Source organism: Hypanus sabinus, chromosome 9 (assembly GCF_030144855.1).
Source record: "Hypanus sabinus isolate sHypSab1 chromosome 9, sHypSab1.hap1, whole genome shotgun sequence".
In the NCBI taxonomy this organism is placed as follows: Eukaryota; Metazoa; Chordata; class Chondrichthyes; order Myliobatiformes; family Dasyatidae; genus Hypanus; species Hypanus sabinus.
The window spans coordinates 104,076,746-104,092,044 of record NC_082714.1 but is presented as its reverse complement, the minus strand read 5'-3'; the positions used below and the strand labels follow the sequence as shown (position 1 = coordinate 104,092,044).

General features: G+C 37.2%; 1 protein-coding gene across 1 annotated transcript in view; it reads right to left on the bottom strand.

Moving 5' to 3' along the window:
- Positions 1-7,386: 7,386 nt before the first annotated feature.
- The window catches only part of ddx27 (DEAD (Asp-Glu-Ala-Asp) box polypeptide 27), a 58,032-nt gene continuing 50,119 nt past the window's right edge, over positions 7,387-15,299 (bottom strand). The window contains exon 21 of the mRNA XM_059980341.1: positions 7,387-14,904. Coding sequence (XP_059836324.1) covers positions 14,889-14,904 — 16 coding nt within the window. The 3' untranslated portion in view covers positions 7,387-14,888. The remainder of the gene's footprint in view (positions 14,905-15,299) is intronic.

Sequence of the window (15,299 nt, the reverse complement as noted above, 5' to 3'; positions counted from 1 at the left end):
TGAAAATACAGGCACCCTAAACACAGTACTCTTGTAAATATGTTTTGGTTTAGTATTCCACAGACCACAATCCCTTGGTTAAAAGTTCTTGTCAAGTCTGCTAGTTCATGTTCATCGCTGCTATTTTGCTGAACTCATTTCAGAGAATTCTTTTTCTGATCCACTGGAAATATCAGCCTGCCTTTCCAATCTTACTGGTTTAAGTGGAGAACATTGTCATTTGAAGTGGTTAAAGCAGATAGTGCACCTGACTGAAGTTTGGAAGATTTGAAGCAATGAAATCATTGACTGACTGGATTGAATGTCTTGTGTGTTAATCGTAAGTATATTCTTGTTGCAGTCTTAATTTATTTCACTTAATTCATTTCACTTGCACAGTTCTGCGCTTTGATTCCTGCCACCTTGTAGCTATTTACAGTATCCCACAGTAACTTGTGCATTCTCCTTCACTCATGCACTCTACAGGTCAACACAAATGACCTACTGTCATACTGGAATATTTCCTACCTAAGGGGGTGGGGGGTGGTGATGAGAAAACAGCTTGATTACACCCTAAGAGGGAAAGGGCAGAATTCACCAATTTTTCCCGATTGAGTCTGCTCAGCCATTACATCATGGCTGATTTATTATTATCCCTCTCAACCCTTTTCTCCTGCCTTCTCCCTCGAAACCTTTGATACCTTGATTAATCAAGAACCTATGAACCTCTGTTTTAAATATACCCAATGACTTGGCTTTCACAGTTGTCAGTGGCAATGAATTCCACACATTCACAGCCATCTGGCTAAAGCAATTACTCTTATCTCCATACTAAATCTGCCCTCTGGAAAATGTTGCCTTGAGTCAGTGGATTGGGCTATGTTTGGGAACTTATCTGAGGACCTGTATGACTGCACCAGGGTCATTATAGACTTAATTAAAATAGCTGTGCATGAGTGTGCTCCCACAAAGTCATTCAAGGTTTTCCCCAGAGGTCTCAAGATGGCGCTTATGGAGTGAAGTGGTTTTAGGCTTTGCTCCAAACCTTTCACTTTTTTTTAACCTACAAACACCCCTAATTGATCTTTTTATACCTATTCTAAAGGGGTTTAAACATATGAAATTTTTTTCAACTGTTTGAATCATTTTCAACTCGCTGAAATGTCTAAAGCAAAGGAATTGAAACATGAAAGTACCGGTAACTTTAGAAGCAATTGCGAATCTTATGGACGACACACTTGAAAAACTGGAGAGTAAATTAACGGCAAAGCTTTCTACATTTGATGAAATTTTAAAGGCATTTGAGGCAAAACTTCAAGCATTTACACTGGAGTCACAAAAACAAGAAGCAAATATTTTAGTTCTTGAAGAAGCCGCTCATAAGAGAGATCTTATAATTGAAACTTTGCAACAACAGCAAACTTTGACTTCTCAACAGATGGATCGTTATAAGTCTAAAATTACTGATCTTGAAAACCTCTCTCCAAGACAAAATCTTCGGTTAATTGGGACTCCGGAAAAGATTGAGAATGGCAATCTCACTTTTTTTCTCCAAATTTTTAATGGATGTCTTTGGTTCAGAAGTACTGGATTCCCCTCTAATAATCGACCGTGCACATCGCATTTCTGGTTTTCATTCAGATTCAAGTTTGAAACCGCGACAAGTAATTCTCCGGATCCATTATCCTCATACCAAAGAGCATCTGATTCGGGCTGTACTGAAAAAGGGTATGATCAGCTTTCAAGATTTTAAATTCCGTATTCTGGAAGACTACAGTCCCGAAGTTTTAAGGGCAAGAATGGCTTTTAAATTGGTCGTGTCGGAAATTCATCAGAAAGGCTACAAGCAAGCGCTGTTATTTCCAGCACATTTGAGAGTTTCTCTTGAAGACGGAACTTATCGGCTGTTTAAATCTCCAGCGGATGCTCAAAGTTTTCTGGAAGAATAACATTTTATCGGGTTGACTAATGTAATAATTAGTTTATAAGATTTGGATCATTTATAAAATGCTGTTTTTTTTTAAATTATGGCTTATTTTCTATACATGGTAAAAGTTCATTTTTGGTTTATTCTGAGTTCGTTATTTTTTCATATTATTAATCTGTTTTGAAAATAATTTATTAGGGTTTTCTTTTAAATTGTATACAATTTTTTATATTTTTAACGGTTAAATATTAAGATTTTTAAAAAAAAATGTCATTTCTTCTTCCCGAAAGGCTTTAGTGCTTGGTACGTCATATCCGTTTTGATGTGTTTGAATAAGTTTCAAACTTTCTTTTAAAACACTAATTCAGTATTATTTATTTATGGGTTTTATCATTTTAATTTTTTTTAAATCCTTTGTTTTATATATATAATACTAATTTTATATTTTAATTTTTGTTATACCAACCCTTTCTTATAATATGGGTGGTTTGTATCTTTTATTCAATTTTTTTTTGTTTGAGTTGCCGTCTTGAGATATGGGGGTAATTTTAGTGTTACATTGCTTGCCTCTTTTTGGCTTTTTTCCTGGGGTTTTGAGGGTGGAGGGAGGGGGATTTTTCTTCTTTCTTTTCTTTTTGCTTGCTTTATGCTTAGTTTTATTTCATGGGCTCATATGAAACTACAAAAATGGTTGCAGTGCTGTGACTTCCGGTTTCTCCTTGAACTTACTTCCCTCTTCCAGATTCATGAGTTCATCTTTTTTTTAACCTTATGTGTTAATTGTAATAAATATTGTCAATATGGATAGGGTTATTAATTTTGTTTCTTGGAATACTAATGGTTTAAATCATCCGATTAAACGGAAAAAAAGTATTCCATAGAATGAATGCTAATGTTATCTTTGTACAAGAGACTCATGTAAGTCATGTAAGGACTCGTGTAAGACTCATGGATAGTCAACACTTTTTTAGGTTTTGGAAAGGTCAACAATATCACTCGAATTCTCAAGCCAAAGTAAGAGGCGTTTCCATTTTTATAGATTCTTCAACCTCCTTTATACATCATGAAACAATTTCAGACCCACAAGGTAGATTTTTGCTTATTACTGGTCTACTTTTTAATCAAAAAGTTGTTTTAGTTAATGTTTATGCTCCAAACACTGATTGTCCTGAATTTTTTAAGTGTCTATTTGCATCCTTTCTCAATTTGAATCAGTACAGACTGATAATGGGTGGGGACTTTAACTGTTGTTTAAACCCTTCGATGGATAGATCCAAGCCCACCCAAGTTCTTCCGAATAAATCGGCCTCTCTTATCAACTTCTTTATGACTGATTCAGCAATTTTTGAAATTTGGCATTTTTTTACACCCCAATGACAAAGTTTTCATACTTTTCTCATGTTTATCACAATTATTCAAGAATTGATTACTTTTTCATTGATCACCGTTTACTTACAGATGTTATCGATTGTAAATATGACTTTATTTCCATTTCTGATCATGTACCTTTGAAATTATCTATTAAGATAATGAATTCATCTATTAATGCTAAATTTTGGAGGTTCAACTCTATTTTATTGCAGGACTTAGACTTTGTCAATTTTATCAAACAACAAATAGATTTGTTTTTCTCAACAAATTCTACAGAGATCGCTAGTGGAATTTTATGGGATACTTTTACTTTTAAAGCATTTATTCATGGACAGATTATTTCATACTCGGCTGGAGTTAGGAAACAGACTAATTCTAAAATATTAACATTGGCTGATAAGATCAAAGCAATTGATAAGATTTATTCAGTGACCCCCAGCAAAGAACTCTATAAAGAAAGAGTGGAACTTCAAATGGAGCATAGTTTGTTATTATCCTCTTCGATTGAAAATCAGTTATTTAAATCTAGAACCCAGTTTTATGTGTATGGAGATAAGTCTGGTAAATTATTGGCTAATCAATTGAAAACTGCTTTGGCTAAACGACAGATTACTAGGATTCGTAAACAAGATGGCACTTTGACGATCGACCATAAAGAGATAAAGCCTTTCAAGATTTTTATAATTCCTTATATCAATCAGAATTTGCTGAGGACTTTTCTATAATAAATGAATTTTTAAGGAAATTGAATATTCCAAAATTAACAGTAGAGGACAGTGTATTCTTAGATACACCTATCACGGAAACTGAAATTAAAAAAGGCTATTTTTTCAAAGAATTCCGGTAAAGCTTCTGGTCCAGATGGTTATTCTACAGAATTTTTAAAATCTTTTTCCTCTATACTTTCTCCTTGGCTTTGTAAAATTTTTAAAGATGAGTTAGTTATAGGCAAATTGCCACAATCTTTTTATGAAGCTTCTATTTCTTTAATTCTTAAAAAAGATAAAGACCCTATTGAATGTGCATCCTATCGGCCTATATCCTTGCTGAATACAGATTTTAAGATTTTTAGTAAAATTTTACTACTATATTAGAAAATATATTACCTCAAATCATTTCTGAAGATCAGACTGGATTTATTAAAAATCGCTATTCATCTTTTAACATTAGAAAATTATTATTTATACTCCACCTAAAATACCAGAATGTGTCATTTCTTTAGATGCTGAAAACGCATTTGATAGAGTTGAATGGCCATATTTATTTAATACGTTGCAGCATTTTAATTTTAGTTCAAAATTTATATCATGGATTAAATTAATATACCATAAACCCTTGGCTTCGGTTTTTACCAATAATCAAAGATCTCCTTTTTTTCAGTTATTCCGTGGTACAAGGCAAGATTGTCCTTTAAGTCCTTTACTATTTGACATAGCTTTAGAACCTTTGGCTATAGCCATTCGTGAATCACCTAATATTTTGGGTATTACTCGTGGTGAGGGGACGTATAAGTTATCATTATATGCTGATGATTTGTTACTATACATATCTGACCCTGAAAGATCTATTCCTGCTATTTCATCCTTGCTTGCTCAGTTTAGTAACTTTTCTGGTTATAAATTGAATTTTAATAAGAGCGAATTATTTCCATTAAATATGCAAGTTCCAATTTATAAACATTTACCATTTAAGGTTGTTACAGATTATTTTACTTATTTAGTTATTAAAATTACTAAAAAAACATAAAGATTTATTTAAAGCTACCTTTTTACCCTTAATTGACCAGATTAAGCAACTTGCTATCAGGTGGTCTCCACTATCTTTGTCATTGGTTGGTAGAATTAATGCTATTAAGATGATGGTATTACCCAAATTCTTATATTTATTTCAAGCATTACCAATTTTTATTCCTAAATCTTTTTTTGATATTATTGACTCCAAAATATCTTATCTGTGGCAGAATAAAAATCCTAGACTAGGCAAAAAAATATTTACAGAAGCCTAAGAAGGAGGGTGGTTTGGCTTTGCCAAACTTGAGATTTTACTATTGGGCAGTTAATATACGATATTTAATATTTTGGACACAAGAATTGATTACAGCTGCTTGCCCACAATGGGTAAATTTGGAATGTAAATCTGTACAAGACTTCTCATTGTTTTCAATCTTAGGATTTTCACTTCTTTTTTCTTTATCTAAATTAAATAAACAAATAACTAATCCTATAGTCAAATACACATTGCGAATTTGGTTTCAATTTCGTAAATTTTTTAGTTTGAATAAGTTTATTTTATCATGCCCTATAATATCTAACTATTTCTTTCGGCCGTCTTTTATGGATCAAACTTTTATGGAAAACAAAAGGTATAACATGTTTTCATGATTTGTTTTTGGATGATAGTGTTATGTCCTTTGAACAGCTATCTAATAAATATAATTTACCTAAAACCCATTTTTTTAGATATTTGCAAATTAGAAATTTTTTGTATAATGAGTTAGTCTTTTCCGAAACTATGTCCATTGGACATTACGGAAAGAATTTTAGCTCTGATTCCTCGTCAAAAGGGTTTAGTAGCTGTCATTTATAATATGATCATGAAAATACAGCCAGGCATATCAGAAAAAATTAAGATGGAATGGGAAGAAGAACTTCATTGTCTTATATCCACTGAGCAGTGGGAGAAAATTTTACTATTAGTCAATTCGTCCTCTATTTGTGCTAAACATGCTCTAATACAATTTAAGGTTGTACATAGAGCTCATATGTCTAAGGATAAACTTGCTCGATTTTATTCTCATGTTAATCCAACCTGTGACAGATGTCATTCTGATGTTGCCTCATTGACCCATGTGTTTTGGTCTTGCTCTTGTTTACAAAATTACTGGAAAGATATTTTCAGTATTATTTCAAGAGTTCTGAATATCAATTTCCAACCACATCCTTTTACTGCAATTTTTGGTTTACCAATGGTGGATAATAGTCGTTTATCCTCTTCATCTCGACGAATGATTGCATTTGTTACATTAATGGCTAGAAGATTATTTTATTGAGTTGGAAAGAAATTAATCCTCCAACTATTGTTTTTGATCCTTCAGTTAAATGTGAAGAAACTTGGAGACCATTTATTCAACATTTTCATATGAGTTAAATTGTCTTTTCCTAAACCTTACTTTTATTATCCTTAATTATTTGGATGGAGGTTCAGAGTTATTGGCACTACTGTATGTATTTAACATTATGCAATGGCCCATGTTGGTTAGTGTTTTTTTTCTTTTTGTTTCTTTTGTTCATAAATACTATGAGTTTGGGAGGCTATATATATTTATTATATATTTGAATGTTTACTTAAACTATCAATTATGTACTCTCAAGCACTTTATTCATGTTTCATTTATGTTTGTTTAAAAATTAATAAAAAGAAAAAAGAAAGGTTTTCCCCAGTCAGAGGCTCTAGATGTACAATGAAATCCAGAATCTGCTGAGAGCCAGATCAGACGGATTCAAGTCTGGAAATCAGTAATGTTACGAGAGGTGCAGGTATGATCTCTGGAAAGCCATCTCTCAGGCGAAGAGATTCCAGACTAGAATAAAATCAATGGGAGATGCTTATAAATGCCATAACCTCCTACAAAGTTAAATCTTATGACACATGACAACCGCTTCACTTCCAGATAAGCTCAATGCTTTCTATGCTGGCTTTGATCACCAGAACAGGAGTGATCACCATCACGCACCCCCATGTCTCCTGATGATCCTTAGGTTTTGGTATCCTGATGATTGTGTGGTTTGCCTTCAAGGGAGTGAATCCAAGGAAAGCATCTGGTCCGGACAGAAGACCTGGCTGAGTTCTGAAGAATTGTGCCGACCAAATGGCTGGTGTATTCAAGGATATCTTCAACTTCTCTAGTGGTGTGTGGTACCCACCTGCTTCAAGCAGGCTTTAATTGTACTGGTGCCCAAGAATAGCATGGTAACTTGTCTAAATGAGTATTACCCATTGGCACATATCCAGAATGAAGAAGTGTTTTGAGAGGCTGTTATTGAAGCTTATCAGCTGCTGTCTGAGTGGCTATTTGGATTCATTCCAATTTGCCTACAGAAGCAACAGATCTACAGCAGATGCTATCTCATTGGTTCTTCACACAACTCTGGAACGTCCAGACTCAAAGTTACATACATCAGGGTGCTCTTTATTGATTATAGCTCGGCATTTAACATCGTCGTCCCCTCAAAACTAATCAGTAAACATCAAAACCTGGGCCTCACTACTGACTTGTGCAATTGGATCCTGGATTTCCTTTCTTGTAGACCCCAGTCAGTTCAAATTGGCAAAAACATCTCCACAATCTTCATCAGCACAGGAGCACCATGGGGATGTGTACTTAACCCCCTTTTTTATGTGCTTTACATCTAAGACTGTGTGGCTAAGTAGAGCTCCAACACCGTATACAAATTTACTGATGACACTACTGTTGTGGGCTGTATCACAGGTGGTGATGAATCAGCATAAAGGAGGGAGATTGAAAATTTGGCCAAGTGGTGTAAAAACAAAAACCTCTCACTCGGAACTGTTAGTTACATGTCAGGAAAGGGAAACCAGCAGTCTGAGCCAATAATCATCAGAGGTGGAGAGGGTCAGTAACTTTAAATTCCTGGGTGTCACTATCTCAGAGGACCTGTTCTGGATCATCATAAATATGTCATTGCGAAGAAAGCACAATGGCACCACTTCTTCAGGAGTCACCTCTTTTACTCTTTATATATCCAAAAAAAACCTTTGCTATCCTTTCTGATATTATTGCTAGCTTAACTTCATATGGCACCACTTCTTCAGGAGTTTAATACAGACAAGTGTGAGGTATTGCACTTTGGAAGGACAAACCAAGGTAGAACATACAAGGTAAATGGTAGGACACTGAGGAGTGCAATAGAACAGAGGGATCTGGGAATACAGATACATAATTCCCTAAAAGTGACGTCACAAGTTGATAGGGTCGTAAAGAGAGCTTTTGGTACATTGGCTCTTATAAATCAAAGTATTGAGTATAAGAGTTGGAATGTAATGGTGAGGTTGTATAAGACATTGGTGAGACTGAATTTGGAGTATTGTGTACAGTTTTGGTCACCTAATTACAGGAAGGATATTAATAAGGTTGAAAGGGTGCAGAGAAGGTTTACAAGGATGTTGCCGGGACTTGAGAAACTGAGTTACAGAGAAAGATTGAATAGGTTAGGACTTTAATCCCTGGAGCATAGGAGAATGAGAGCTGATTTGATAGAGGTGTATAAAATTATGATGGGTATAGAGTGAGCGCAAGCAGGCTTTTTTCCACTGAGGCTAAGGGAGAAAAAACCAGAGGTCATGGGTTAGGGGTGAAGGGGGAAAAGTTTAAAGGGAATATTGGTGGGGGGGGCTTCTTCATGCAGAGAGTGGTGGGAGTGTGGAATGAGCTGCCAGATGAAGTAGTGAATGTGGGCTTACTTCTGACATTTATGAAAACTTGGACAGGTACATGGATGAGAGGTGTATGGAGGGATATGGCCCAGGTGCAGGTCAGTGGGACTATGCAGAAAAACAGTTCGGCACAGCCAAGAAGGGCCAAAAGGCCTGTTTCTGTGCTGTAATGTTCTATGGTTCTGGGAGACCTCCAGCCTCCCTGATAACCACAGCTGCATCAGATGCACTGAGCTGCAGCTCTTCAGAGAACGCTAAGGAACTGGAGCTGTTGCTTGATGACCATTGGTTCATATGGGGAAACTGAAGAGGTGATAGATTAAAGCTACAGGGAGGTAGTTACCACTAAGTTGCAGGAGGAAGTTAAGTGAGTAACTCAGGAGAAGGAAGGGAAATGGGCAGACAGTGCAGAGTTCTCTTTAATAATAAGTATACCATTTTCGGTACAGTTGAGGTGGACAACCTACTGGGGGGGTGGGGGAAGCTGCAGCAACCAGGTCTCTGGCACTGTGGCTCAGAAGAGAAGAGAAATGAAGAGGAGTGTGGTAATAATAGGAAATTCTATAGTTAAAGGAATAGAAATGAGATTCTGTAGATGAGATAGACACACCCAAATAGGACATTGCCAGGATCAAGGATGTCTTGGATCAGATCCACAGCATTCTCAAGGGGAAGGGTGAACAGCCAAAGATATTGACACCAATGACATTGGTAGGAAAGGTGAGAACGTACTGAAGAGAGCAAGGTGGCAGGACCTCCAGGAAAGTAATTTCAGGATTGCTGCCAGTGCGACACACCATGAGGGTAAGAATAGGATGATTTGGCAGATGAATGTATGGCTGAGGAACTGGTGCAGGGGGCAGGGTTTCAGATTTCTGGATCGCTGGGATCTCCTCTGTGGAAGATACAAAAGAGACTAGTTACACCTGAACTTGAAAGGGACCAATATCCTTGTGGGCAGGTTTGTGAGAGCTGTTTGGGAGGGTTGAAACTAATTTGGCAAGGGGTGGGAACCAGAATGATAGGGATGAGGATGGGATAGTTGGTTTACAAATAGGCATTGTGTAGTGAGACTACTAGCAAAGACGGGCAGTCAATGGGATGAGTTGCAATGCAAAAGGGGGACAAAACTGAAAGGGGTAATAAATACAGGACTGAAGGTGTTATATTTGAATGCATGGGAATAAGGTAGATGAACGTGCAACAGTTCCAAATTGGAATGTATGACATTGTGGGCATCAGAGTCATGGCTGAAGAAAGATTATACCTGGGGACTTGATGTCGAAGGAGACACATTGTATTGAAAGGACAGGCAGTGGTGTTGGAACGGCGTTGGTTTAAAAAATAAATCAAATAATTAGAAAGAGCTGACGTAGAATCGTGGGTAGTTAAAGGGTAAAGACACTGATGGGAGTTATATACAGGTGTCCCCTGTTTTTCGAACATTCGCTTTATGAGAACTCACTGTTACAAAAGACCTACATTAATTACCTGTTTTTGCTAACAGAAGGGGTTTTCATTGTTACGAAAAAAGGCAGCGTGCGCGCCGAGCAACCAAACTCCTCCCCTGGAACTGCATTCTAGCCGGCGTTGCTTAAGCACGTGCCTGTGAGCATCTGTGCTTTATGTCGATTTATTTTGTGCATCCGTTAGCATGGTGAGTTCTAAGATATTGGAAAAGCCTAAAAGAGAGCGTAAGGGTGTTACACTTACTGTAAAACTAGACATAATTAAGCGTTTTGATCGTGGTGAACAAAGTAAGGATATAGTAAGTTTGGCTAAGGGTTTGTGGAAGTTGACGAAGATGATGTTGATGAGGATTTAGCATCCTATGACCAAGAACTGAGAGATGAAAAGCTGATGAAGAGGAAAGGATAACAATTGAAGCTGAACGCAGTAGTGAACAGCCCAAAAGTGAAGTCATCCAGGAACTGAACGGGAAGCAATTGTGTGAGATTTTCGCTGCAATGATTGCAAAAAAGTATGACTTTAATTTTGAAAGGGTATGTAGGTTAAGACCATATTTGCAGGATGGTTTGAGTGCTTACAAAGAACTGTATGACGGAAAAATGCGCGAGGCTAAGCAGATAAGCATACTGTCGTTTTTCAAGCCTTCCACATCAGACACAGCAGACGACGAAACTCGACCTTCGACATCAAGGCAGGCAAACATAGGTGGTGGTGATCTGCCTGCTCTGATGGAAACAGACAACGATGAGATGACACCCCAATCTCCTCTACCTCCCACCACCTCAACCTCCAACGACTCAGACTAACATACCACAGTCAGTGTGCTCGCTCTCTTCTCGATTCCAGTAAGTGAAACTACATTGGACATGCATTATTTCTATTTTATATAGACTGTATTTTTATGTGTTATTTGGTAGCTTAAAGGTTACTGGAAAGAGCGCTTTTGCCAGGAGCACTTGCGCCGTGTGTTTTTGCCATGAGTACTGACAAGAGCGCTTGCGTGAGATTTTCACTGCGGTGGACAGTGCTGCAATAATTGCAGAAAAGTATTCCTACTTTATATAGGCTGTGCACTTAACAGATCATTCCTTCTTTTACTATATGTTACTGTTATTTTAGGTTTTATGTGTTATTTGGCATGATTTCGTAGGTTATTTTTTGGGTCTGTGAATGCTCACAGATTTTTCCCATATAAATAAATGGTAATTGCTTCTTCACTTTACGACATTCCATCTTATGAACCATTTCATAGGAACGCTCTACCTTTGAATAGCAGGGGAAACCTGTACAGATCTCCGAACAGTAACAAAGATGTGGGCTACAAATCACAATAGGAGAGAGAAAATGCATGTCAAAAGGGCAATGTTACAATAGTCATGGGGGGGGGGGATTTCAATATGCAGGTAGATTGGGAAAATTAGGTTGCTGCTGCATCCCGAGAGGGGAATTTGTAGAATGTCTATGAGATGGATTTTTAGAGCAGCTCATGGTGGAGCTAACAAGGGGATCAGCTATTCTAGATTGGATATTTTGCAATGAACCAGAATTGACAAGAGAACTTAAAGGAATACTTGGGGAAAAAGAGATCATAATATGATAGAATTCACCCTACAAGTTAGAAAGAGAAGCTAAAGTCAAATATATCAATATTACAATGGAGAAAGGGGAATTATGGGGGCATGAGAGAGGAACTGACCAAAATTGATTGGAAGGGGACACTAGCAGAGATGACAGAAGAACAGCAATGGCTGAAGTTTCTGGGAGAAATTTGGAAGGCACAGGATAGATACATGCTGAAGAAGTGTTCTAAAGGCAGGATGACGTAACCATGGCTGACAAGAAATCAAAGCCAACATAACAGCCAAAGAGAGAGCATATAATAGAGCAAAAGTTAGTGGAAAGTTTTAAAAAAGCAACAGAAGGCAACTAAAAAATTCATAAAGGAAAAGATGAAATACAAAGGTAAGCTATCCAGTAGTATCAAAGAGGATGCCAAAAATTAAAAAGTGTAAAAGACGCGAGAGTCGATACTGGACCATTGGAAAAATTATGCTGGTGAGTAGTAATGGGGGACAAGGAAACGGTGGGCGAACCAAATATTTTGCATCAATCTTCACTGTGAAAGATTCTAGCAGTATGCCAGAAGCCTGAGAGTGTCGGGTCAGAAGTGAGTGAAGTTGCCATTACTAGGGAGAAGGTACTTGGAAATTGAAAGGTCTGAAGGTAGACAAGTCACCAGAACCAGATGGTCTACACCCCAGGGGTCTCAAAGAGATGGTTGAAGAGATTGTGAAGGCATTAGTCATGATCTTTCCAGAATCAATAGATTCTGAAATGGTTCAGAAGGACAGGAAAATTGCAAATGTCACTCCATTCTTCAAGGAAGCAAGGCAGATGAAAGGAAATTATAGGCCAGTTAGTCTGGCCTCAGTGGTTGGGAAGATATTGGAGTTGATTGTTAAGGATGTGGTTTCAGGATACTTGGAGGCACATGATAAAATAGGCTGAAGTCAGCATGGTTTCCTTAAGAGAAAATCTTGCCTGATAAATCTGTTGGAATTCTTTCAAGAGTAAAAAGGATAGACAAAGGAGAATCAATGGATGTCTATTTGTATTTTCAGAAGGCCTTTGACTAGGTGCCACACATGAGGCTGCTTAACAAGCCCATGGTATTACAGAAAACATACTTGGCTGGTTGAGTTAGTGGTGAGGAAGCCAAGTGCAATGTTAGCATTTATTTTGAGAGGACTAGAATATAAAAGGAAGGATGTGATGTTGAGGCTTTATAAGGCCTCACTTGGAGTATTGTGAATAATTCTAGGCCTCTTATCTAAGAAAAGATGTGCTGACGTTGGAGAGGGTTCAAAGGAGTTTCATGAAAATGATTCTGGGATTGAAAGACTTACTGCACGAGGAGCGTTTGAAGGCTCTGGACCTGTATACACTGGAATTCAGAAGAATGAAGGGGGAATCTCTCAGAATCCTATCGAACATAGAGAGGCCTTGATAGAGTGGATGTGGAGAGGATGTTTCCTATGGTGGGGAATCTAAGACCAGAAGAGACAGCCTCAGAATAGAAGGTCGTCCTTTTAGAATGGAGACGAGGAGTAATTTCTATAGCCAGAGAGTGGTGAATCTGTTGAGTTCATGTCACAGATGGCCATGGAGGGCAAGTCTTTATGTATATTTCAGGCAGAAGTTGATGGATTCTTGGTTAGTTAGGGCATGAAAGGTTATGGGGGAAAAGGCAGATTGGATCTGAGAAGGAAAGGGATCAGCTATGATGAATGAAAATGCAGAGCAGACTAGATGGGCCAAATGGCCTACTTCTGCTTCTAAAGCCATCTTGTAGGCATTCTAGAAATTTTCTCTCGGGATCCAGCACCAAATTTTTCCCAATCTACCTGCAGGCGTACCCACATACTGTCTACTGTTTGGGGGCCTGTATATAACTCCCATCAGTGTCTTTTTACCTTTGCAGCTTCTAAACTCTAACCATAAGGTTTTTACATCTTCTGTTTCTACGTCACCTTTTTCTAAGGCTTGGATTTCATTTTTACAAACACAGCCACACCATCCCTTTTGTCCTTTTAATACAATGCGTATCCTTGCATGTTAATTGTTGAACTGGAGGGCAGAAATTTACTTCTAATACTGTTTGATTTTATCCATTTCAATGTTGATTCAGTTTACCACTGTTCATAACCCAAATACAATTCTCTGAGCTAATGGCTCCTTATACTCTCAAGTTTCCCATTACAGTTGAAATACAATATTTACAAAAAACAATGTAACATAGTTTTACAAAGTGGAACTCTACTTCTGGATAGAGTCATGTTGGTTCAACAAAATTAACAAGTTGTGTCTGGTAGCCACCAGGAAAATGGCTTTAGAATCAGAATCACTTCCACATAAATAAATGGAGTTATAGTCCAAAGAGATTTCCATTTGAGAAATGCTTTCAGTCTAATTCATTCCTTTCAAAATCATCTCGGCAGTTTGTAAATAATGCTAGATCTACTTACATAATACAAAATAAGGACTTTTATGGAAATGAAGTTCCAATATTTTACATCAATATTTGTTCACTGATACAAGCCAAGATCAAGTCTGATTCTGTTTTAAATAGCAATGCAAATGTATATTGCCATAGGATAACTGAATATAAATGTGGAAGGGTATAGCGTGGAGGTTCAGATTTGTAAACTGGTCTCTAGATTTCTGAAACATTTGGATTGAAAATAGAAAATACTGTGGTATTTTCCACTTCAATCCCATCTTTATTATGTTTGCAACAGGGATTCCCTGTCTCCCTGAGCATGATGAAGACAAGGTAGTGTGTGAGAATTAAGTAAATGAAGACAAATATCACAGTTGCATTGTACATGTCTACTTTGCCAATAAAATTAACCATTGAACAGATGTCTACAGATTACCACACTTATAACTGAGACAACTGTTCTGATTAGAATGCAATGTCTGCTCTTCTAAAAGGACAGTATGCATAGTTATCGACACCTAGGCACAGAGGGTGGGAGACTGCAGATTAAGTCAGCTCACACACTGTGAGGCATGTGAAGTATGAATAAATTTCATTATCAAATACAGTATGTCACATGAGATAAAGACTTCCTTTTTGGAAAGGCACTTCTGAAAAACTCTCCTGTGGCTGGCTTTATAATTTGGTTCATCTTCTCTTGTACCTAAAACAAAAAGGATGTATTATGTGAGTAACAAGAACTTAATGATGTAAAAACAGCTGATGAACAGGCCTTTGAAGAAATGGGTGGGGGGGCAGTAAATGTATTACTTTATAAGTAATTGACAGAAGGGTTAGCAGTGAGATGAGAATGGGCTAGGAGTGTGGAACACTGTGAAATGGTCAATGCATTAAAAAAATGGTACTTGGAAGTATATATGAAGGGTGGTGACTGAAAGTTGTGGATCTAATACTGGAAGGTAGGTTTATCTTTGGGTACCTTTTTATATAAATAGAGCCATGATGAACTGAATGAACTATGTTGGAAATGCTCTAATATTCCAATCAATGAAGAGAAGCTGATAGGAAAAGCTATGTTACAGTCAAAATTAATCCATC